The 24,630-nt window shown below is 39.7% G+C and overlaps 1 protein-coding gene and 1 long non-coding RNA gene across 3 annotated transcripts in view; one reads left to right on the forward strand and one right to left on the reverse strand.

Moving 5' to 3' along the window:
- The window catches only part of LOC146768317 (uncharacterized), a 37,273-nt gene extending 26,857 nt beyond the window's left edge, over nucleotides 1-10,416 (reverse strand). The window contains exon 1 of the long non-coding RNA XR_014952784.1: nucleotides 1-10,416. This exon is cut by the window's left edge and continues 24,918 nt beyond it. This is a non-coding gene — a long non-coding RNA (uncharacterized LOC146768317).
- Nucleotides 1-24,630, forward strand: part of ANKH (ANKH inorganic pyrophosphate transport regulator) — a 105,993-nt gene that overhangs the window by 45,050 nt on the left and 36,313 nt on the right. For both annotated transcript variants that reach the window (XR_014952782.1, XM_021528938.4), the window contains exons 2-6: nucleotides 10,413-10,629; nucleotides 18,475-18,593; nucleotides 19,699-19,782; nucleotides 22,144-22,314; nucleotides 22,912-23,046. Coding sequence is in view for 1 of the 2 variants with exons in the window: in XM_021528938.4 (XP_021384613.1) it covers nucleotides 10,413-10,629; nucleotides 18,475-18,593; nucleotides 19,699-19,782; nucleotides 22,144-22,314; nucleotides 22,912-23,046 (726 nt within the window). In the remaining variant the exon portion in view is untranslated. The remainder of the gene's footprint in view (nucleotides 1-10,412; nucleotides 10,630-18,474; nucleotides 18,594-19,698; nucleotides 19,783-22,143; nucleotides 22,315-22,911; nucleotides 23,047-24,630) is intronic.

A 24,630-nucleotide genomic window follows, 5' to 3' on the forward strand; every position in this document is an offset into this window, starting at 1 on the left:
TTGTTGACTTGGTGTCATTGGATACTGAGCGAACCAGCTGAGCTATTTTTAAAAGGAAATGTTAGCCAATCCTGTCAACAACACTTGCAGGAACCAGGCAAGGAGTCCAAGGTTCTCAAAACTTAGGCTGAGGACAGAGAACGCTAGATTTTCTGAGGGAAAATTTTACTTTGGGGAAAGACTACGTCTTCTCCTTTCTGTCTTCCTCTGCCCCATGTCCTTACTATCTGCTTTCCATTATTTTCAACAGATACATTAGGTTAAATTCTAGAGGTGAAATTACTGATTTAGTGGGACTTTCACTTTCTGCAGATACTGGAAAGTTCTGTAAGAACTGGAAATACTTTAAAATGTGTTTGCACTGGCTTTAGAGAGATGAAACCACAGCCACTATCCACAATTTGTTTTCAAGTCTACTGAGTAACTTTAATCTCATCCTAATAAAGCTGCTACAAAGAATAAGAAGGGAAGAGAAAAATAAAACAGATACAAATGAAAGGTTTTTCTTCTGTTGTTGTGGACTTTATTTATGATGGGTGTTTCCATCAGAGAAAACAAATTTGTGTTTAGGCTGGTGATCTGGATGCCCTCTATTTGTAGCTTCTAAGCAATTAAGACATGAGCTATTCTGGCAGCTCTACTCTTGCAGTCGCAGGCACTCACACCTAACAAACTCAGCTTTGTGTAGTTGAAACTGTGCTTTGCCCAGCTGACAGCGTGCTGGAGGGAGCAGCTGCTTAATGACAGCCCTTAACCAGCCGTGCTCCCTGCTCCCGACACAACAGCTGGGGAAAATATCAGACCCCAAATATGTTCTGCTCAGCTGAGGATGGGCAAAGCTCTGGAACATAAGTAACAAGTCCCTGCTGGGCCACATGGGCAGATAAATGCTTCAAGAGTAAGCTAATGGACAGCAGATAATTGCATGGTGCACTGAGTACATGTAAAGGTGGGGCTGTGCTACGTGTTTGGGGACAGCTGGTCATACTCCAGCTTCCAAAGTCAGGCACAGAAGCCTTGTTTGATGCTTATGTGTATTTTTTGTAATCACAGTAGCTTTGACATGTATTTTACGTTCAGGGGGTTTTGACATACTGCAGTACTTAGGCTTCCTCCTAAGCCCAGTCATTGGATAAGTCAAGAATTTTACGCATTTACTCAAGCAGGCTCCTTACCTCTCCTGTGTGCAGTGAGAGAGAGAACATTTACTCATGCTAAATGAAAAAAACCTGCAGACTTGCTTTGGTTTGCTTTAGTCTTTCATCATGTGCAAGAAATGTTAATTAAATGGCAGAAACTCAGTTGCTTTGCATATTTTGCCTAGCTTCACAGATAGCAGAAGAGTTGCAGTTTGTGAGTACACTTATTTTGGTCTGCTGCTGGCTACTGATGAATTCGAAACACATTAGGGGAGGAAAGGAGCAAAGAGCAGATAACAAAAGATAGCTCCCCCTAATTCTCACACTTTCAACTTTTGAGTAACAAATTTGTTCTTCTACTTTACACAAAACCTCAAAATACCTGTTTGCATGACCATACTCCAGTGAAGCAAATCACCTCTCCCAGCTGACTACCAGTTCTGGCAAAATCAGTAATTTGAAACAACAGCAGCAGTAGGCTAATCTCTAAAGAAGCCATGAATTGGTAGGGTAGTACATGTGGTGATAATAAAAGGTTTTGCTGTAGTATTGATGGCCTGGAATTTTATTGTCGCCTATCACACAGTTTGCTGGGTGTAAATAATGCATCCCTTAAAATCCATGCAGACAGGGAATTGAGAGGATATCTCAATTATTTGTCTTCCACGCAGGAGGACATGGGCTCTGAATCATTAATAAAGAGTGGAAAGTATATAGAAATGAGAAAAATTAAACAATAAAAGTAAATTTTACTGATGTCGTCACTAGGGTCCTTTCTAAAAGAGGTAAAATAGGAGAATCAATCACCTCACAATTTCTGAGAGAAAGAATTCATAGTAGGGTACTGCTATTTGGAAAGAGAAATATAGCACTTTGCTTTGAGCAAACATAGGTAGTGTTCTTGTCTCCTGGTTCCTTAAGGACTTGAACCTGTGTGGTCTCTGCTGTGTGTTTATGCTTGACCTGCTTTAAGCTTGATGCCCAGGAGCACACAGCAGAGCTGAAATATAGGCAAGATTTCTGTGCAATTAAAGTAGTTTAACAAGTTTTACTGAACCTATATTTTGTGGGTGCTTGGCCAAGTTTTGGTCTGGTTTAAAGTCATTTTTGATAGCTTCTGCCAAATTTCAGAAATTTTCACCAAATCAAGATTTTTTTATATTTGAAAGATTTAAGGAAAATGTTTTTAAAAATCTGAAAAGCCAGGGACAAACCTCATTAATTTTCCATAATCCTTCATCTGTCGAAAGTACTTTTGCAGACATGTTGAAGTGTTTGCTTGGATTTTTTCTTTTCCTGTTTGAGTATTTTTTAAGGGGAAAAAATGGACTTACACTACATACAGGATCTTGTGTTTGTGTGTGTCAGGCAACCTGATGTGAAAATATGACTTAAGAAAGCTGCTTATGTGAAAACATGTGAAAGCAGAGGCCTGGCTTCATATGCAAGGCATGAATGTAGAAATACAAAATAAACAAACAACATCTAAATTACTGAAAAAAAAATGAACAGGAGGGGTGAAAATTAGAAGACAAGTGGAGCTAAATATATTCTTACTATGAGGTAAAAACACAGGTAATTTTAAACACAGGTGGAGGACAGGATCTTTGGTGAAAGTGAGGAGAAGTGCTACTGAACGATGAAATGAAAGAGCTTTCAGGGAAAGAAAGGAACATGTGGGAAGTGGACTTAGGCTGATGCTAGCAAACTTTAATGTGCAAGGGAGGCAGATGTGGACCTTCAGATGCCAATTTTGATGACATGTTAAAGTTCAGGATGAGAGTGGCCTCTCAGATGGGTGTCTAGGGAAGGTGTGGGGTCTCCACAACATCTCCCAGATGTTCAGCCTGGGGCAGTGCTCTAAGGTGGCCCCTAGGGCCGCTTCCAACCTGAAGCTGTCTGTATACTTTGGAGCCTAGTGAGGTGTAATCGTGGAGAAAGTGGCACTCTCCATTTCAGGATAAGAGAGCCATGAGCAGTACTTCAGCAAAGACTGAGTGCTAATAAAAAGGCAATATGCCAGAGTTGTGAGAGACTGACAGGTGAGGGACCTGTGTGGATTAGATTTGCCGTGTACATACAAACAAGTCTTATATCAGTCCTTGCAGAGATTTAATTTATAAACATGAGAAAAAGTTATTTTATGAAATGTGTGACTGATAGTAAATCAGCTTACTTTGGGGATATAATGTGTGAAAGAGAACAGAGCCTATTTCAGTGGGGAAATAAAAACAAAAGAAGGAGCACTCCTGTAGATACTCTATTACTTCTGATTAGGGCAAATACTCTTTGTGTGTAGATACAATATGCATTTGTATCCTCCCCAGTGTTTTATATAATTTAAAAGTAATCAAAATGGAATTTGGTGAAGAAATTATACTTATTCCACTGGGCATTCTCAGTTTGTGTCTCTATTTTATTTGTCTGTACTCCTAGACTTAGAAACAGCTTTTGAGAGGAGAATGAGTCTTTGGCGTGAAGATCTGAATACAAATAACCTCAGCCCAGACTTTGCCATGCTTTTGTAACATAATCCCATATGCTTCTCACCTTTGCAGATTAGCTCCAGGGAGACCTGAATGAAAAGCTTGCACACTGCTTTGGGAACAAAGCATTCTCTTGCATGTTTCCCCTTGAATAATTCTGGACAATTGAGTAGCATCAGTCGGAGGATACCAGGAAAGTCACAATTCAAGGAGGTATCAGAGAGGAATATCTCTGACGTTGCTTTTGTTCTGTTCCCCTAGAAGCACTGCTTGCCTAAAAAAGGCCAGGAAAAGTCAAAGCTTATGTTCTCACCTTAGGAGTCATGTTTCTCTGTAGACATCAGTAGAAATGACAGCGGTTTAGGTCTTCATGCTGGTGTCAGGCATCCCTGTTCTACACAAGGATGTGTGTCCTGAAGGGCTCCCCACAGTCATGGCTCATAGCTCCCTTGGCTTCGGGATCAGTGTTCTCCACATCCCACAGGGAGGCAACCATCTGCAGCAGCTGATTCACCTCTCCAACATTGCTCCCTGTCATAAATATTCTGGAACTTTGTCAAATGTAATATGAAATGGGCCACTTTTTGGCTTCACTGAGTCTCGTTTCTTTCCTGTGCACCACTACCATCTGTGATTTCTGTATTATTCTCTGCCTCATTGTGCTGTAACCTGTTTTTCATTAACCTACACACTGGCAGTAGGTGCCCTGGGGCAGTGTTCCATAGCTGCTCCTCCAGCTCCCAGAGATGTCCTCCTCTGCCTTAATTTCTTGCACTGTGAAGGATTTTCCATTTTCATTGATGTGACTGTTGCCACTGCTGCTCTAGTTATTCCTGTATCTCCTGGCCCTGCCTGTTTAAAGCTACAGTTCCCTGGTGCATCCCAGATCAAGTGAGAGCTTCAAGTGATCTAGAACTATGTTATTTTGGATTTAGGGTATTTATTTAAACTTCTCCCAGGACACACAGCATAGACATTGGGCAGCAAATGGCTAATGTCAGCAAGTAAAACAGATCCTGACCATGGTCACAGGCATTTCTGTTACAATAAGAACCTTGCAAAGATGTTCATTCTTGCTTTTCTTTGTTGCTCAGGGAGGTGAATGGGGGAAAAGTTGCAACCAATTGCATTCTAGTTTCCATTGCAACCAATGGCATTCTAGTTTTCATGGATTGATTTTTGTTCCATACAGTATATGAGCTTTCTTCTTCTAGGCCATATTCTCATTGCTTAAGCAGGCAGAGTAAATTGAATTGATGGGTCTTTGTGCACTATCTTTTTTAAAAGATAAAATGTGACACTTGCCCTGGATATCCTCTCCAGAGACAGGCCACATACCACAGGGATGTTGAGGCATTCCTGTCTCAGGACAGGCATTTTGTCTTCCCTCCTGTGGTGTTCAGAGCTCTGGTCTCTTGCTGAGGAATGGAATTGTTTCTCTGGTTGAACCAATGTTAGCACTTAGAGCACTGTGGCCAAGGGTGACAGCTACCTTTAGTAGGGAGAGCAGCAGGAAAGTGAAATATTTTAATAGTGGGCTAATAGGAATTGACCTCAGATGGCATTTCAGACATCTGACTCATGGGCTACAACAGATGCTGACCCAAAATTAGAGATCATGAATTAGGGTAAAAGTGCTGCAGAACAAAACAAAACAAATATCAACTCCTCCCAAAAAGACTGAAAAGAGTATACAATCCTTAGTCATAATTTTCAAGATACAGGGTATGACTCCCTCTATCATTGCAGGGCTCTCTTCATACAGTATGTTTGGGCAATCTTCTTTAGCCCGAATAAATATGTGTGTGTTATTTTTCCCCGGTTTTCTCTCTCTTCTATACCTGTGTCTGTGGAAGTCTTATACATAACCTGTGTCGGAGGGAAAAACTGCCTGTTTATCTCAAATTGTCTGTGGGGTCTCCTCTGTTTATGAGAAACCCATCCAGAAGCAGAGATGCAGCTGCAATAGTGCTCAGGTAACACCTGCACAGTGATCCAATGATGGCATGCTTTCAGAGCACAAGATCTGTCAGGTGTCCATCCTTCTGGCAGCACAGCCCCTGCAGTGGTGACAGGGGGAAGGCAGAACAGCCAGAGCCAGCTGGTACATTTGATGAAGAAGATTTCAATGTGACAGGATTTAGTAAATGAAAACTCAGCCAAGAGTCATGAGGAGAGAGATTATTTGACACAGGAGATGACTGTCCCCTACATCAACTTGCCCTTTAACTGGATACTTTGGTTCTCTTCCATTTTCTCAGGGAATACCATGTAGGAAGATTTGTACAGGGAAGAGTAAAACATTACAAATGTTTGCTGAACCAAACATACATTTGACTAAGATACTGCCAAATTGAGCAGGTTTTTTATGTCACCTGTAAGTAGATAACTAGCCTGAACAGACTTGAAAACATCTCAGGCAGAATCCCAATTTCAAACGAGCTGTAGGAACATGCCAGCTTCCAGTATGTCACAGTCTGCTTTTCTGGGATAAGCAAAATTGAGTATTGACCAAAATTCTTGGATTTTACATCCTCCTGTTTAAAACATGTGCACTGGGGTAAAGTATTGACTGTACAATCAGTATTTAACTTCAAATGAAGTAGAAAATGTTGCATAGTTAGTGAAATGTAGGTAGTGTGTACGTAATAATTGGTTTTAAAAACAGAAGAAAACTTGTACAATAGATGTTGCTTTCCTGGTGGATTTAAAAAAAAAAATTTAATACTTTTAAATCAATACAAAGTAAAATATCCAGTAGTCTCTGGGAATGAAGGATCATGTGAGTTATGGTCAAACTCTATCGAGCCAGCTTAAGAGACAGCCTTTGAATTTTTGGCAATAGAGATGTGTAGCCATAGATTGGAAACAAACCTTTTCTGCCAACATTAGTGAATAGTGCTAAAAGTTCGTGCAAAATAGGACAAGCTAAACCTTTGACATTTTTCTCACAACTATCGCTTTTCAACTCACTGCCTTTGCATGGAAACACCTTTTGGATTCATCCATTATGCGTGTCCTAGAAATTTGATAAAGGTTATAGGTTCCTTCTAAGAGGCTAAAGCCAGCTGCAGTACCCAATTGTAAAAACATGGTTACTGGCTTCCAGTGTTGTTAAGTGTATTTGATATTCCTCTGACTTGAACCTTTTGGATGGGAATTTAAAAATGCTGGTCCTCTCTGCTTTTAGTGAACATTAAAGACAGCACACAATTATTCATTAAAAAAAGGTTTAGTGGTCCTCTAGCAAATATTTCATCTTTCTAATGGTAACAAATATGTTACAGAAGACAATGCATAGAAGTAACTGTATATCTTGGTGCCTGCCCTTTTGAGAAGTGTTCTAGGACTATGATTTACTTCAGCTAACCTGTCCATGTGTCTACCAGACTGTGCTCTGCGTAGAAGTATTCTGTGGGGTTTTTTTCTGTTATTCCTAGGAGAAGGGTCAGCAATATCTATGGCTTTGTTTTAATCACATTTGATGAATTGCACTTTACTATGACATTTTCACCTGCTACTATACTAGATTAATGGTTCTTTAGGAACTCAGATGAAGGTGATGTCATCAACATCTGTCTGCCAGCATCTGGATTGCCAAGTTATCCCATCAAATAGGTTATGAATAAGCCAGTTCAAAGTAGGATGACACCTGAAGTGTGTATGATAAAGCTAACATGCTGTGTTAAATATTGTCATTAGTATTATTGCTATCTAGTTCTGTGTGACTTCACCAACAAGTTACACAAATCTTTGTAGACGTATGCTTTCTTGTGATACAGATACTACTGGTGAGCTTTCCTTATTGATTTCTGTTCGCACAAAAAGGGTTCAAAATCGAGTCATATTAAAAAATGGAGGCCTTGCCCTGGTTTATATTGATTTCCTTTATGACAGATTTAATTGGAAACCTGACAGGAAATTAGACTGGAAGATTGCTAACTGCATGACTGGCGTGCCATGAAAGATCAAGTGTCTGTGTCTTTCATGCTGCACACCAAAGCAGCTTTATCAGTTATCTGGGATTTCTTGTGAATTTTAGAATATCAAATATGACATCAACAGCTTCAGCAGCAGAAATATTTGGAAATACATAGGGTAGAAAAGCTATGCAAGTTTTCATACGGAGTTTGAAAACTGAGGATGAAGAGTTTTATATTGACATCTTAAAGTGAAAAAGGAAGAGGCTGCAGAAGCTAAACCATCCCTAAACAGAGCCCTATTGACTGTTCCTTTCCTAAGGATCTTTCCAAAGAAGTATTTAAAAGGACTGCTTTTTCAGGTCTAGCCTCTAGAGTATTTCATCATGTCAGCCACATGTTCCACAGGAATAAAATTAATAGCAGCATATCTCTTACAGAAGTCCCTTTTGGATTTTGCAGTTTACCTTACCTGGTACACAGGGTGTCTCCAGGGAAGATTACTCAGAAGCTATCTACTTGGCTGTCATTTGTTCATTCAAAAGAGATCAGTAAAACCAGAGAGTGAGAGAAAGAGGAGTGATTAAGTCTTTCTGTCTGTCCTACTTTAGATGGAAAAACTTAGTTACCCCGGGGCCATAGTCATAGCGAGCTGTTTTCAATGGCATGAGGTCTGTGCTAGGCAGAGGTCTCTCTGCAGAGGGATCATAGTGCCATGCCTTTTGACAAAATGTCATTTCTTAAAGCTATGTTTATCCCATGACCTTGTCAGAAGTGGATTAACGTCCTCCACAGACTCTGGTATTCTGTAGTTGTACAAAGCATGAAGGAAGCACTTGTGCTTGTGAAACTGCTGAAAATAATTCAGCTGTTTACATGTGATGAGAAGTTTCTAAAGTTTCCTGCCTGATATTGGTTAGCTGTTTCTATTTAAATTGAAGCTGCCAGAAATATTTCATTCTTGACAGAATAAAAAAGAAGGGAAGAGCCATGATAAGGAACATTTTATTTGGCATAATTTAAGGCTATTTTGTCTATTACTGGCAACAGCAATTAGGAGATTAGGCATCTTTTTAGCAAATTCAGATTAGAAGGTTGTAACTCTATACACCTTGAAACGGATTACTTCAATTGATTACATCACAAGTATCATCACAAAAGACAACTACACTTGACTATTCATTTCAGAGGCCACAGTCTTTCACAAATTGTTTGAATACACTTTTGTGCACACACTAGTGCTTTTGGCATCAGCAGATTAAATATAATTTGAACTGATATCAAATTATATGGAATTACCTATATCCCAGGAAAAGTTACACATAGCAGCTGCAGTTATTCCATATCTAACACATGGTGTTTTCAGGAAGGAACAAACTGGAGCAAAACAGATGAAAACATTTGGAGCTTCAGGCATCCAGGTCAGAGCACATTAAAAGAGAGATTTGGCAGTTATCAAAGGTGGAGAAGTTGGTATTTTATACATTTTTTTGCTCTGTTCATAATGCAGGTTTAGTTTCAAAAATTAAGAATGTCTTATAGAAGGAGTGGAAAAGAACAATAGGAAAAGGCTCATTTCTACTTCAGGGACGCGGGTTCTTTTCAAGTCAATAGGAGTTGCTTGCTTGTATGATCTTTGGAAGGACAAAGTCAAATAACTGCAATAAAAAGCTTATGCTTACATTTGAAACGGAAGGACTTTGCCACAATTACCTGATGATACTCTAGCTGGTTTGTTCATTCAGATAAAGGGGTATTTGAACTGTGTGTCAGTGAGGTTTGGGTGGTGGCTTGGTGAGATGTTCCTGGTTGGCCTCACTGCCAAGGCCCTGTCAACACACATCAGCTGTAACCCATAGGAATGAAATACTTGTTAAAACAAATCATATTTCATCCTTCATGCTTTTTGAATCTAATATTGTTTTAACAGTTTTCTGGGTGTACCAGATGATTGATGTTGTCACACTGCAGATAAAATTTATCATTCTGTCATTTTTATTCAATACTTTAGAAGCATTTTGGTTCAAGCTGGAATCTGAAGGAATGTTACACATCTTTTTTACATCTACCTTAGTTATAAAAATAATCCATCTAATTCTCAGTGATTAATTGGCAGAATTTCCTAATTTCCTAAACACAGACCTAGAATAAATTAGTAAATTAGCTGCTCCTGAAAATGTCTTGAAAGATATGTGCTGTAGTTATTTTTAAATGTCCTACAAGAGGATATAAATGAATATGGTATCAAATGCAAACACAAATGTTTATATACATAAATATTTATATGTCAGCTACATGAAAGGAGATCAGTTATGTTTAATTGTGTGCATATTTGACCTCATTAAACAATGAACTTCATAGACTAACATCAGCTATTTGCAACAACTACATGGAATGTTCTGATAAGTTTGTTACACAGAAAAAATTTTATAGCTCCTCAACTTTGAGTGTATGTCAGAACTTTTGCCTGACCTGCAAGGATTATGCTCTGATTAAATCATGGCTGAAACCTCAGAGCAATATTTCAGTGGTTTTGTATTATCCATTCCTATTAGCAAGTCATTAAATTACTCTAAAAAGGAAAGAAACTGACTTCTGGTATGGCAGAAGTTCCATTATATTCTTCAGAAGTAAATACTTATCTTATCTTTGAGTCTACTTGACTTGAATTTAGTCTATATTGAATTATTTTGCCTGTGCCACAGGTCACAAGTTATTGTTGCTGAATCCAGAGAAATAAAGTCTAGCTTTGGGTGGAAACAATGACAGCTAAACTTTCTTGTTCCTTCAGAAACCAGATGCAGGAGAAAGTGTTTGGTACCCATTCCATATACGCTACATCATTTGCTCTTTCTGTGTTTCAACAGGCATTGAACAGGGGCATTGCTGCTGTCAAAGAAGATGCTGTGGAAATGTTGGCCAGCTATGGGCTGGCATACTCTCTGATGAAGTTCTTCACAGGTCCGATGAGTGACTTCAAAAATGTAGGTCTGGTGTTTGTGAACAGCAAGAGAGACAGGACCAAAGCAGTTTTGTGCATGGTTGTGGCTGGCGCTGTAGCTGCTGTATTTCATACTTTAATAGGTAAGGTCACTTCACATCTAGTTAATGACTTTTCATTTGTTTCCCTCACCCATTCTTCAAACTGCTTAAGCTGTAGGCTTAAGATTTCATTTGTAAGTACAACAGGAGATGCAGAAGAGATGAGCTCTCTTGGGCTGGTATCTTGCCCATCCACACAATTTTTATTGCTTTTAAAACAGGCTATTAAGGAGCAGATTCCAAGCACAGGTCTCTCCTGCCTGGAAACAAAACATGCTACTGATCTCTTTCAGTCAGGTGTGTGAGCAAAACTTTGACAAGGTTGACAGGATGCCTGAGGTTGTTAGCTCAGTGTTACTGTTAGGTAGTAATGATCAGCTAGCAGTATCTTCTGGGTTGGTTTGGCAGGACTACAAGGTGTGCTTGGTAGGGCTGTTTGTTAGTTCTTGGTGGCATTGTTGGTGTACTCTTTCTGTACCTATTCCTTTGCTACTTATCTCACAGTCCAAAAGTCAGCTGGCAGGAGCCAGCATCCTCATTAAACTGTCAGGTAGTACTCTCTAATGCTGCTAGACATCATCCAGTTCTGTTGAATAATTAATCTGTGAGGAAGAGGTTAGTAAGAGCAATTTATACCGAACTGAGACCAACTCCCTAACTGTACTCTGAAACAAAGAAAATACACAAGCAGACACAAAGTGAACATTAAAAAAGGCACACACAGGATTTGCCAGTTTATGAGAGCCTACAAAAATGGGATATCAGCTCAAGCATCAACCACAGCAATAAAAGCCATTTAACTTGGAAGACTTTTAACTTCATCCTCTCCAAGAACTCTGGCTCATTCTACGGAGCTGAAACCTCTGGACCATAGCAACAAGGAACAGAAGATTCTGGAGGAAGATGCAGACAGTGCACTGCATTGAGCAGGTAAAATCCTAAAAAGATGAGAATTGTAAAGGGTGGGAGGGAGGAGGTAATTGTGTCAGCCTTTGGAGGCATGTGTTGGTTGACAGGCATTGGATTGGATCAGCACCAGTAGGGCGTCATTCCATCACAGAAAAATGGGAAATGCACGTGTAATGACAATATCCTGAATTGCTGTGAAATCTGAGTGGCTTCAAAGGGGGGCAGCATTCATTATCAAGCCGTTAGTATCTCAAAAGCAACATGTGCTGCAGTTCAGCATATGGAATGGAATGGAATGGAATGGAATGGAATGGAATAGAATAGAATAGAATAGAATAGAATAGAATAGAATAGAATAGGACTATTTCAGTTCCTGCCTGAGCAGGTACACGATCTATCTGGTAAATACAAATGCCCCCGGCTCTTACCCTTTAACTGGCTTCCAGCTATATTCCCCAGCTCTATGTGCCTTCCAAGCACTACAGTTTGTTTTGACCATCATATCTCTTATTCCACCACTGGTATGCAAGCACTGTGTTATTTAGCTTTGTTCCATGCTACAGTCATAAAAAATGCCTACAGCTATGGCTCACTAGCCGGGGCAGCTCTGTGCCAGGGATTAGATATTGCTAATTTTATAAGCTGAATCTATGCATTCAAGTTAATATAATTCACTGATTTCGACTGGTCACTCCTTAAGCATGTTTACATTTGAAGCTGTTTTATTGAATCAGTGTTAAAAATTTTTGGCCCATTTGTACATTTGGCTCTCATACTTCTTCGCTTGGAACGTTTCTGCATCCCCTAGAGCTGCTATTCTAGTTACTCACTTGCTTTTCTGCCGCCAGTGCTGGTCAAAGTTTTTGCCTTTGCCAGCTGGATAAAAAGTTATTTTCTAGTCATACAGTATTTTATTTTAAGCTAGAATAGATTTTAAGAAAGTTTTAAGTGTAACTGTCAGATTTCCAGGTGAAAGACATAACTGGACTTTCTATGCGGGACATCTTACTGAAAGGAGGTGTTTGGAACAACAGTTGGAAAACCTGTCAGCTAGGTTTCTTGCCTTTGCCTGGAAGTAGACCCTGCTTAGTTCAGAACCTCTGAAAGGTTGTCTGCAGTCTGCAGACACTGGGGAAAAAAAGGAGTCTGTGCTTACAATGCTTTAAAGTCCTGAATTAAAGGCCTGAACACAATCTTTCAGCATTTTATGGTAACAGACTGCAAAATATTTTTTGGTATTTTAACTTGTCTATGCCTGAAAATATGCAAAGGCCACAGCAGAGACTGGCAGAGCGCCTGAGGGAATGGAGTTAGTCAGATTCTAGCACCAGTTGCCTGGGTGATGTTGCCAAATTTTATGTTTCAAGTTTCTTTTGAACCTGTTTCAAGTCCTGATTATTTTGCTCTGACCCACAGATACACAGCCTGCCTAGCAGGAAGCGGAGAAGGAGACCAGTGACAGGCGGCCTCCTAGGACCTGCAAGCACTCCCCAGCAGCTGCAAGCCTATCACAGGCTAGCTACAAGAGACACAAATACAGGTCACTGGTGCTTGGTGGATGAAAAAGAGAAACAAATAACACTTAGGGCACTGAATTTTTTTCCACATGCCATAAATATAGGGCTAAGGAAGATGATATGTCTATCTGCTATGGACTGTCAAAGCCCAGGAAGAAACAGAAAACAAAAAGCCCAATGAAATAAGGAGTACCAAAAGGAAGAAACACAGTAAACACAATGAATCACCACATTTCCAGCTGCGATAGAGACTATTTGCAGTCTACACACACAGCTCCTCACAAACAGTGGCCTCTACTCATGGAAAATATCAAACCTGTTTCACCCACCTGACTCATGCTTCATTGCTTCAGCACCAGCTTCCCACTGCTGCTTCCCCACTGGGGCTCACTCATTCCTCTGTGCCAGTGACTGGCTGAGCTGAAGCACTTGAACTCACAGCTTCAAGCTCTGGGTCCCTCAGTCATCACCCAGCCACATCCTTATGAAGGTCTTCAAAGTCCTCAGCAGCAGCTCCTGTCATTCCCCTGTACAGGTAGCAGTAACAACTGAGAACCAAGCTGGCCAAAGGGATTCAAAACCATGTTCTCATCCTGCTTCCAATGCTGCTGTACACCTTGTCAGTACAGTATTCCTGGATTGGCTGTTTCAGGTGTGATCTGGACTATAGTACTCTGCCTTCCTTCCCCTTGTCTTCTTTGAGGGCAGCTACTGCCACCAGTAGCTTCCTGGAGGGAAGGTCACTATGGAGCCAGGGTCAAAAGTGTCCTGTTATTTCAGAGATTGGCTTCTTGGTGGCTGTAAGAAAAGGGATTCAACATACTAAGCCTGTCTCTGCATATTTTTGACATCTTATTAAATTTCCAGCTTGACAGAAGAGAAAAGTAATTTATATAACATTATGCTAACATAATGCATTTCATAGTGTTGCTGGTAAGCCCTCTGTACTAAGTGAATCTTTTAACATCAGTGTCATGAAGAATATGCACATTGTCTTTGGCAATAAAACAGCATTGTTCAACTTTTCACTAGTTTACTGAGAAATAGTATACTGAGAAAGTTTATTTCCTTTTGAGTAATTCTCAGTTGTTCCAGAAATGACAGGGCAGCAGTTACTTTGAGGAAATATCCTCTTTGCTTTTTACTGTCTTTGATTAAAAATTACATGATGGATCACTGTCATCACCAGGAGAAAAAGGTTGGAACTTTAGGAACCAGTGAATTTAAGTATAGGTTAACTTTTGCAATAATCTATAGCAGACTGGATGGCGAAGACACATGAGTGATTTGTTTTGTGCCCATTTATTGCTGTCAGGCTGCTGAGCACAGGCCATAGATTGCACAGGGGAAAACTTCAGCAGTTCCTAGCAATTCCACTGATACTTTGGAGCTTCCCACATGCATGATCACTGCATGCACATTAAAAATCTCCATAAGAATTGAGACATAAGTGTGATCCCAGACTAGGAATTACAGAGTGGATTGTGACAAGATGAGGTATTTTTTTTTAGTCAGTCTTGTTCCAACAAGATCACTATACTGGGGTGTACTAAAAATTTTGCCCTGGAAAAAAGGGACAGAATCAGAATCTAATCTGGGTTTGCTGCTATCCCCATCCCCCTCCTCTCTAAATAAAAATAAAATGTAATCCATTAAAAATTTGTCCTACTTCAACATGGTCATTGCTAAAGCAGTAACATGCTTTCCTGGCTGCCCCAACCTTTCTCCCCACAATAAAGGCAGTTTCTTTTCAACAAGTTGCTCAGGACAAAGGAAGAAAGCCTATGACCAAAGCACTTCTGGATGGTAGTGATTGTGTCTCAGTTAAAACAGGATAATTTTGAGACTTACAAAATGTTGGCTTGTATGAAGATATTTCATATACTAAAAGTCATTCATAGATTTGGGAAAATCGACTAAAGCAATTTTGGAGCTAGATCCAAGCACAGAAAAATATGATTGCAGTAATCAGTCTTCGCTGAGATGCTTCTAAGCTGTTTTGGTTTTCTTTAATTCATGTATTACTATAATAAGCAAAGAAGAAAAATCTCAACAGCTTAAAAACTCTACTGAGCTTTCACATGAGGAAAACAGAGGCTTTCTCTTCTGTTTTAAATTCAAGCTAACCAAAGACATAAAGAAATCTACATACCCTGTAGCATCTCCAAATGAAGATTTGCTATTGTATTTTTACATTGGTCTTTTCCTATCTTCTCAAATCACTTAGTTGAACAAATTAGCTCAGTGCATTAAGCATGGTGTTAATAACACCAAGGTTGTGGGTTTGGTCCCTCACTTAAGAGCTGGACTTTTTGGTCTTTGTGTGTCTGTTTCATCTCAGAATATTCTGTGATTGAGAAACTGATAAGCATCGGTTTTAGCCACGTGAATCATCTTTCTGACAAGCAGCAGAATAGAGTCTCAAGTCTCCAAGTTAATTTTTAAAACTGGCAGTAAAATATATAAATGGAATGTGTCTAGAAAGAGCACACTTTAAACTGGAAAAACCAAAAGCAAGAATTCCTGCTTAGCTTCTGTAGCAAATCTGATCCTTAGACATAAAAAAACAAATAAAGTATTAGAGAAGAGCAAACAGGCAGCTTGTCTTGGACTTGGACTTTTATTTTAAATGATGCAAGAAGTGGGAAGTGCCATCTGCTTTAGATTCATGTAATACTCTCTGGCTATGTTGTCTGTGTTACTAATTTTGTACCATTTTTCATAATAAGTTTGTAAGGTTGGCCAAGGTTAAGTTCTAATTGCATCAGCAATTGCTTGATTCATAGCTTAGTGACACATGCCTGTATGTCAGTGAATCTCAGCTTGCTAAATCCTTATTTGTGAGGACAGGAACATTCATGGACATCAGCAAAAGTGATTGTGTGCTTCCACTGATATATGAAATAGTTGACTATTTTCAAAATAATAAGTTTAACCATTATTAATTTAAGACCAAAATCACATTAAAAAGTGCAGTTAAACTTTTTTTGATAGGGAGAGAAAAGAAAAAACGTGTGCTGATATCCCTAGAAATCTTAAAAACAGGTGCTATGAGTTGTAGTGGTATAAGTGCCTTGAGAGTGCCCTGCCAATAAACTATTACTCTTTTCTTAAAAGTGAGAATATTCAGTCTCTGACCATCTGATTCTGTGACATTTTCTGTAATAGTAAACTTTAGGTTAAAAAAAAAAACCAAAAAAACCACAATGGCCTTTTGAAATTAAAAAGTTACATATTACTCACATTCTAAACACTTTAAAAGTCTCATTTAAAACAGATGAAGGACAGGGAGAGCAGGGAAGGGTGACTTCTGCAGTGTGCTGTGCTTCTAGCACTGCACTGCTGGAGGTGGCCCCTCCACAGAAGCAGGTTCCTCAGCACATGGGCTATGATTCTCAGTCCTTACCTGGAGGATAAGGTGGTGTGTTCCTGCATTGGTTTTTAAGTTTTTATGCAGAAGTGTAAAGCACACTCAATGGAAACTAAGAAAAAGTTCAATCAATCTGACCTTCCCACATGGCTTGCCTCACAGACCTTCCAGATTTTTTCCCTTCAGTGAAATAAGTTGATTCAGGAACATCCATGTATTGCCCTGCCATAAAAGCAGCTTTCCACAAGGACTTACCACACAAAAAACCCTTAGTAGAAGAGAGTTTTCAAAACACCAAGTGAAGATTGGCACATGGCTATTTATGCAAAAATATAAAGAGGCTGTGTTTGATGTTTGATTGAACTGCAACAGGCACCTGAACATTTAGGGGACTAATTTGCCTTCTTAGAACTGAAAAATGTTGGAGTCCTTTGAGTCTAACAGTCATAGTTCAGGTGAAAGACATATAGATAGGGACCAGCATAGGGAATGGGGGAGTTTTTAGCATTTTTGGCATCATTTGGGTAGTCCTGGTTATCTAGAATGAGGCTTGTGCTTGTTCACAGTGCTGTCATACCATCTTTTATTTTACTATCTTGTTTGCACTCTTATTTGGACTCAAATAGTCTTTTCAGTTCTGTTAATCATTTAACTGTTCTATCTCTAAGCCATCACAAAACAATGACAACTTAAAATCCTCTTTAATTACTTCCAAATATTGTTTACGAGTTATGAAAGACAGTTTTAGGCTAAGAGGATTGAATCTGATGACTAATGTTAGTATTTGTCAATCCAGTTATGAGACCTGCATGCATGAAAAGGATCTCTCCTTTATATACCCAATATGAAGATTTGTACAAAGATAATAGTGTTGTTATAAATGGAAAATTAGATAGATGTCCACATTTGAAATAGTTAACTTAGAAAATACACAAGTAAGAGAGAACTGAAATAAGGTTCCCCAGACACAAATAATTCTGCCATTACTTGCCATTACTCCCTCTCCTAAGGGAGATTGGCCTTACAGACTAATAATTCTTTCAACAGCTATTGCAAGTGTATAGAGGAAATCAAGTAATGATGTGCAGGTGTAAAGCATAGTTTTTAAAAAGTTAAAACTGATTAGGATTATGTACCTCTTCATATTATATTTGTCTCCATAGTTCAGACTCCAGTCACAACCTTTGTTATTCCTGGTTATTGGGAGGATTCTGGGGTTTTTAAAACAGCTAGATAACATGGATACAAACAGAACTTGAAGCAGTTCTGCAGAGAGCTGTGTGGGGACTTCCTATGTCTGTGAAGCCTTCAACCCAGTACTTTGTGAAAAGAGGCCTGAAAAGACAGTTGTCCAGCACTAAAAGTTGCCTTGGGTGAAACAGGACAGTGAAGAACACGCTGGCAATCAAAAATAGAATTGCCCTGATTTCCAGAGGTGCCCTCTTCTGACTTGTGGCTCTGGAAGTGCTGGCTCTAGATAAGGAAGGAACCTAAGGCGTGTCAAGGCTGCCCAGGGACTGCACAGCAAAGCACAGTGTCCTGACAGGCCCTGGCAGAGGTGGTCATTAGGCAGAGTAAGGGAGAGACATACTGAGTGTGATTTGTTGCATGTCATCACAAATCACAGTATCCTTTTAGAGCTTTGTGCAGGTTTACAGGTAATGTCATGAGAATGCAGTGATAATAGATGGTTTCAGCATTTATAAGGCACTATATCCCATGAAATACACAATGCTTGGTGAAAAAGCTTTTCTAACAAAGAGCCTTGATTTAATGAATGAGCAGTAGATTTTCTGGAGTACTAGTGTGTTCATTTAGCAAACAGATGTGGCACTTACTATACTCATCTCCCAGTCCAGCCATTTGTTATCGCACCTCTGCCAATGGTTACTTTAAAAAGAACCATGAGACCACTTCTTAGTCATAAACAGCAGCTGGTGAGGCTGCAATATCTGAAGCCCTTGCAGCTGTTTGCTAAGTGGATGTGTGTCTGAGCTCCAAGGCATTACAGTCATTCAGGTATTTCTGAATATCACACCCAAGAGTCCATATGCAACCTTTGTTTTTCATTCTTATCTTGTTTCTCTACAGCATATAGTGATTTGGGGTATTACATTATTAATAAGCTGCACCATGTGGATGAATCAGTGGGAAGTAAAACTCGGAGGGCCTTCCTTTATCTTGCTGCCTTCCCTTTTATGGATGCCATGGTGAGTGCCTCATTCAGAAATGAAATTTAATGTTAATGTTATGTTTTTGTGACCTTAGTTTACAAACTTTGTTACCTGATGGGAAACTGAAGTATTCAGAAGTAAGATGTGTCCTTTGCAAGCAATAATTTTGTATATACCTAGACTCATATCATGCTATATAGAGAAAGCATCTGAATGGACTTTAAACATCCAGAGATCATGACAAATGTCAAAAACCTCAGCTGCCTTGTAAGAGTTACAGTATATGCATGTTGGAAAGCACTGGTCATCTTGTGATAAGCTGCACTGGTTGTCTGTATGTGACATCATTCTTATTTGTGGTAAAAGATTTGGATTTGCTTGCATTCCCAGACCTGCAGAGTTCTCAAGGAGTAAAATCAATAATTTCTCAAAGCAAATTTGTCAAAAAGATATGTCTTGCCATCAGTTTTTGCAAGCACAGCTAACTTCAGTACATCTCAAATTCTTGGACAAGAGAACCACACATGGGGAGAGCTGCTGCTTCCCAGATCACCAGGCTTATTGCTTGTGGCTTGCACTACGTGAAAATGTGGCAGCTCTCTTTAATGCCTCTACCTGTGTGTAAAACTGGTGAAGGAAAACCTTCTCATGCCGATGCTTCCACCACTTTCTCACCACTTTGTCTGCTTGAAACAGCCATTGACAATAAAAAGAAGTTGGATCATTAAAAAGAAGTTGGTTTTGTTTTCCAGACAGGACTCAGTATAACTCAGTGGGTCAATGAATATTACACTTCAGAGGTACATGCAGCGGGTGAATGATTATTTTTTAGATTATATACTCTGATAATTCATCCTGTGTAGCATCTGGTTTGTGAAGGGCTTGTTTCTTACTGGATGTGCTCAGAAATTGCTATATAGTCTGTAAATTTATCCCTATTTTCCCTGCCAGCCTGGCAATGAAGAACTCAGTGCAACAGTACTTTCTCTGCATTAGTGGCTTATTGTTTGCCCAGGCTCACACCAGGTACTGCTGCAGGTTGGTTGTGTACAATGTAACAACCAGAAAACAGCATTCTTGAACCTGAAATCATTTATGATACCATAATCATTTCCCAGACTTTTCTCTGTCTTTTTTTCAGGCATGGACCCATGCTGGGATTCTGCTGAAACACAAGTACAGTTTCCTAGTGGGATGTGCCTCCATCTCAGATGTCATAGCTCAGGTAAAGGCTCCTCATAGAAGTTTCCACTGTGTTATGAATCAGATGCTTTCCTAATCAGGAACTCTCCAGTATAGTCTCTCTGTGCCTTCTCTCTCTTCCATAAGCAAAACATTTGAGGAAGTAATCTTGTGTGCTGCTCTCTGACTGTTCATCATGTGAAGGCTATTTGCTGGTAGTTGTGGTTTAGGACAGTCTCACTTGACTGGATCAAGTCAGTTCCCAGGGCTGTTTGGTTTAGGGTCACATCCTGAAGCACTTCCACAGCCTTGTTTCATAATGACTGAGAAACAAGTTCTGTATGTACACATGTACATTTGGGGAAAATAAAGGTCAGGCAAAGAGACCATGGGCTGCTACCAGTCCTGAGGCTGAGAGAGTGCTTTGAAATAGATCTTTCTCTCTGTGTACATTCACCCCAGCACTTTGCACAGTTCCAGCGAAATCCTGAGCTGGAGGTGAAGGCATGATTCTCCCGCTGACCTCGCAGTTTTGCACGTGATGTCTAATCTGAGGAAATGCAGTGTAAACCGCCTTCTGAGTACTTGTTACTGTTGCAAAAGGTGAAGCCTCAGAAGTGCTCCAGAAGGGGTCTGTAGTGATAACCCCTCGGTGATTCAGAGAAGACAAAACGTTTTTAGAACTTTCAAAAGAGAGGTGTTAACTATCCTAATGCTTTGTATTAGGCACACTGAAAAACAACATTCATACACACTGTGTTTTAGCATTTAAGAACCAATATACAGCCCTCACCTGAAAACATATAAAAATATTAGTAAATGAAGAGTCCCAGCAACTGTAAACAGTTGCTGTACTACTACCCCATTACCAGCTGTATGGTGTAATGACTGAATAAGAAAGACGATAAAACAGGATGACATCGAAGGAAATTTGAAGTCAATGGCACTCAGTTCAATTTTCCATAGCATTTTCCTTCCGCTAAACATAAGGAAACCATAAACCAGGTTGAATGGTTCAGTCAGTTGCTACTCTGTATTTTTCAGGTCTGCCCAACTACAGTACTGCACTAAATCCCCAGAGATAATACCAGTTACTGCAAATGACATTAACTCTCAGGGTCTGCTCTTGTTCCAATGTGACCTACAAAGTTTCTTGACCTTGGGTGCATGTCAGGTCATGCACAGCTAAATACAGAAACAAATTCTTATTTTGGCCGTGCCCTTTCCACAGTGGTTGGTGAGCGGGGTGCCAGGGTTGTGACGAATAAGACACCTGTCATCCTCTCTCAGCAGAATACTACACAAAGCAAGAGCAAATCCAGAGCACAAAAGTTGTGGCTGCCATAGCCCAAAACTCTATGCCTATATCTGCACCCTACACAGGGAGCATGGGCACAGGCAATAGCCACTTTTTCTTGAGTAGCTTCATGTGCACACTCTTTGTGGCTGACTTTGTTCTATTTACTGAAAAGTAATGTTTTTGTAGGTTTGAAAACTCTCATAATCACTGTGGCCTGCCTCAGGAACATTTGCAGAGCATGGTTTTTATTAACTAGTTTGACAGCTCTAGCAATGGAGAACCTGCACCTGAGCAACATGTATTTTATTTCTTGTAACTCACTTAAATACCAGCATGTCCTGGCAGAATTGTCTTGATTCTGTGCTTCACAGCACAGTTGGCTTTTCAGTAGTGCCTCCCCCCATCAAGAGGAATTTAACAGGCATTTCATCCACTCTATACTTAACAAAGAGAATAATATCATATTAATCAGTTCTTTTGCTTTTTATGGATTGAGCATTTAGTCTTTAAGAGGCTAAATTATGAACTATTCATTAGCCTGAAAGTTTCCATTTAATTTACATTAACGTGGCACTCAGCTGAAAAGCAAAGAATGAAATAGTGAAATTTCACTTGAAAAAGTTGAAAATTAGGTTGAAATAAGACTTCCTGTTCCTAAATGTTGAAGTTAATATTTTAAAAATCTGGCTTTTTATTGCCACTATCCTCCCACTCTGCAAAAAAAAAAAAAATAGTAGGGCTTAGTTGCTGACCCTAGAAACAAGTCTCCAGCCTCAGTGTGTATCAGAATAGCACATTCTCCTGGGAAGGGTGACTCTCAGCCACATGCTTGCTGCCAGACCTTGCCAAACTTTCATGCCAGCCTTCTCTTATTTATGGGTTCTACTTTGACACCTGCCCGACCTTCACGTCCTGTTTCATAGAGTATGAAGTGAACTCTTGTTCTTCTCATGACCAAATACTGGGGGATCCTAACTAAAGTTTCTATAGATACTGTAGCCATGCAAGTTGTTTCAGATTGACTTAGTAGGAATCAGACAGGAGATGCATTGGCCCTAGAGAAGCACACAGACAAGTTGTTAATCATTTTTGTTTTCTCTGCAGGTTGTTTTTGTAGCTATTTTGCTTCACAGTCACTTGGAGTGCAGGGAGCCTCTCTTGATCCCAATCTTGTCCTTATACATGGGAGCACTTGTCCGGTGTACCACACTCTGCCTCGGATACTACAGGAACATACATGATGTTATTCCTGACAGAAGTGGACCTGAAATGGGGGTATGTTTTCATGCTTGTTGTTTTTTTTGAACTCAATAATTTTACTTGGGTTTTTTTTGGGTTTTTTTTGTGTTATAATACTGCATTAAACCACTTTGCATGAAGGGCCTTCTCTCTATCCTGCAGGAAAAGACATTTTCAGTTAAAGAGCCATGGTAGAAATTATTCCAGCAGCAGCACATGTGACACAATGCCTTCCACAGTATGGATGTGTCTGCTGAGAACCTCTGTACTGAGCTGTAAGACAGCATAGCATGAACTATGTAAACACCTTAGTTCATATGGAAGAAGATGTCAAAATTTCTCTTTTTCTTCAAATGTCATATTGTTTTTCAGGTAGCTTTGTCTGGTAGTCAGAACAAATTATGCAGATAGATACCTTATGCATTATTTATTGAGATCCATGACACACTTTCTTTTGAATCAGTATTCCTATCATGAGTGAAAATATTTTAGGCTCCTCATATTGAAAATTATTGAAATGAATATACCAAACTGACAATAGATGGGAAAAGCAGAAAACCTTTCTCTGTGCTTTTGGTCCTGTGCTTCATGTTTTTTTCCAAACACACTTCATTTTTTTACTCTGTGTTGCAGGGAGAAGCTACAATAAGGAAGATGCTGAGTTTCTGGTGGCCTTTGGCATTAATTTTGGCAACTCAGCGAATAAGTAGGCCCATTGTCAACCTTTTTGTCTCCCGGGACCTAGGTGGCAGTTCTGCAGCCACAGAGGTAAGAAAAGCAGTGCTCTCCATTAGTTCAAATGATCATTTCCATGGCATTATCTATGTGCTTCTCTCCTCAGCCAAACTGACAAGAAAATATTGTCTTTAGTACATTTCTGTTTAGTGCTCTTTTATGCTTGCAAAGAAGATTGCTTGGACTCTCATCTTCTGCCAGGTGTACTGCGACCTCACCCTTAACAAGACTAGTATAATTTTTTCACTGAACGGTGCCTGCATCCCAGGTTTTCATGCTCTTCATATAGGTACTTATAGTCTGGAGCATTTAGATCCCAGAAATTTTAAAACAGTTGACAGTAGCCCTATGTCCTACTCTTTTCTGTCATGTATATTTTATGGCTGTGCAAACTGAAATGAAACTACTGTTTGCAGTCAGTGCATCACACAGAGAACAGTGTAGAGACATAAAAAGGCATAAAAAAAACATCTGCCTCCTGGATGGGATATGAAATGCACCCTGTTTCTCTTGAGGAATTTCAGATTATTCCAGTAAGTCTCCTACAGCTGGTGGGAGACAGATTTCTGATTGTGATGCAGAACCTTTACCAATGCTCACCACAGGCTGACCCATTCTCTTAAGAAGTCTGGGGGAGTTCTGCTGCCAGTTTAGTTCAAGGATGTCTAGATGCATATAGCCATAGGATAAACAGCTGTAAGATACTCAATTAAGAGCAAAGTTCAAAGAACTGCTGTTAATTTGTCATACATAATGCAGTGTATTTCACTCACTCAGGAGGTGGCAGAGACTGCAAATAAACAGCTGTGAGAAAAGAACTTAGGAAATTTTAACACTTTTACATACGTGATGCAGGGATGAGTCTGTGTGTTAACAATGGTCTCCATACAAGGGGAGGCAGAGGTTAGCATTTCTGAGTGACTTTCAATTTTAGATGCATCACATTTCATGGCTAGTCAGTTCCATTTTGTTGCTATTAAGATGACTCCAAATACATGCCACAGCTGGGGATTTACTGGCAGGTTTACACTAACAGTAATGGTCACACCAAACTATCTCTGATTTCTGAAATAATTGCCTTTGCAAAGGGAGGTGCTGACAACACAGATAACATCAGTGTCTGGAGCATCTGTATTGACAGGACTTTTACAGGTCCCCTATTCAATAGCAGCAGCAGCTTTCACTGTAGGCGGGGAGTCCCTGTGAAGGACTAGGCTGTAACATGTTCATGAGGAACATAAATCCACTTGCACTGTCCAGCTCCCTCTGCTTTTGTTTGGATTGCCAGCACAGTTGTGCTGATTGGGCTACCCCTTTGGTGGTGGCTTTCATAGGGGCCTTTCTCATCTGTCAAACGCAGGTGCTAGACATTCAGGAAAACTTTTATGCATGTATGTTGGAATAACACTAATTGAGGAGAAATGCTGGAAAAAAATCACTGCTAAAACCTTAATACTTTCATCCAAGCAGAATCTAACATACACAATATGGTAGTGAAATACTTTTTCTTTGAACAGGTATTGTGTCTTTGCAATCTTTTTGGATTTAATGATGAAAATAAGCAAATAGCTTTTGTATTCCTTACTCGATTTAACCTAGTTAGGTTTCATACAGATG

Source organism: Lonchura striata, chromosome 2, assembly GCF_050655825.1.
Source record: "Lonchura striata isolate lonStrDom1 chromosome 2, ASM5065582v1, whole genome shotgun sequence".
In the NCBI taxonomy this organism is placed as follows: Eukaryota; Metazoa; Chordata; class Aves; order Passeriformes; family Estrildidae; genus Lonchura; species Lonchura striata.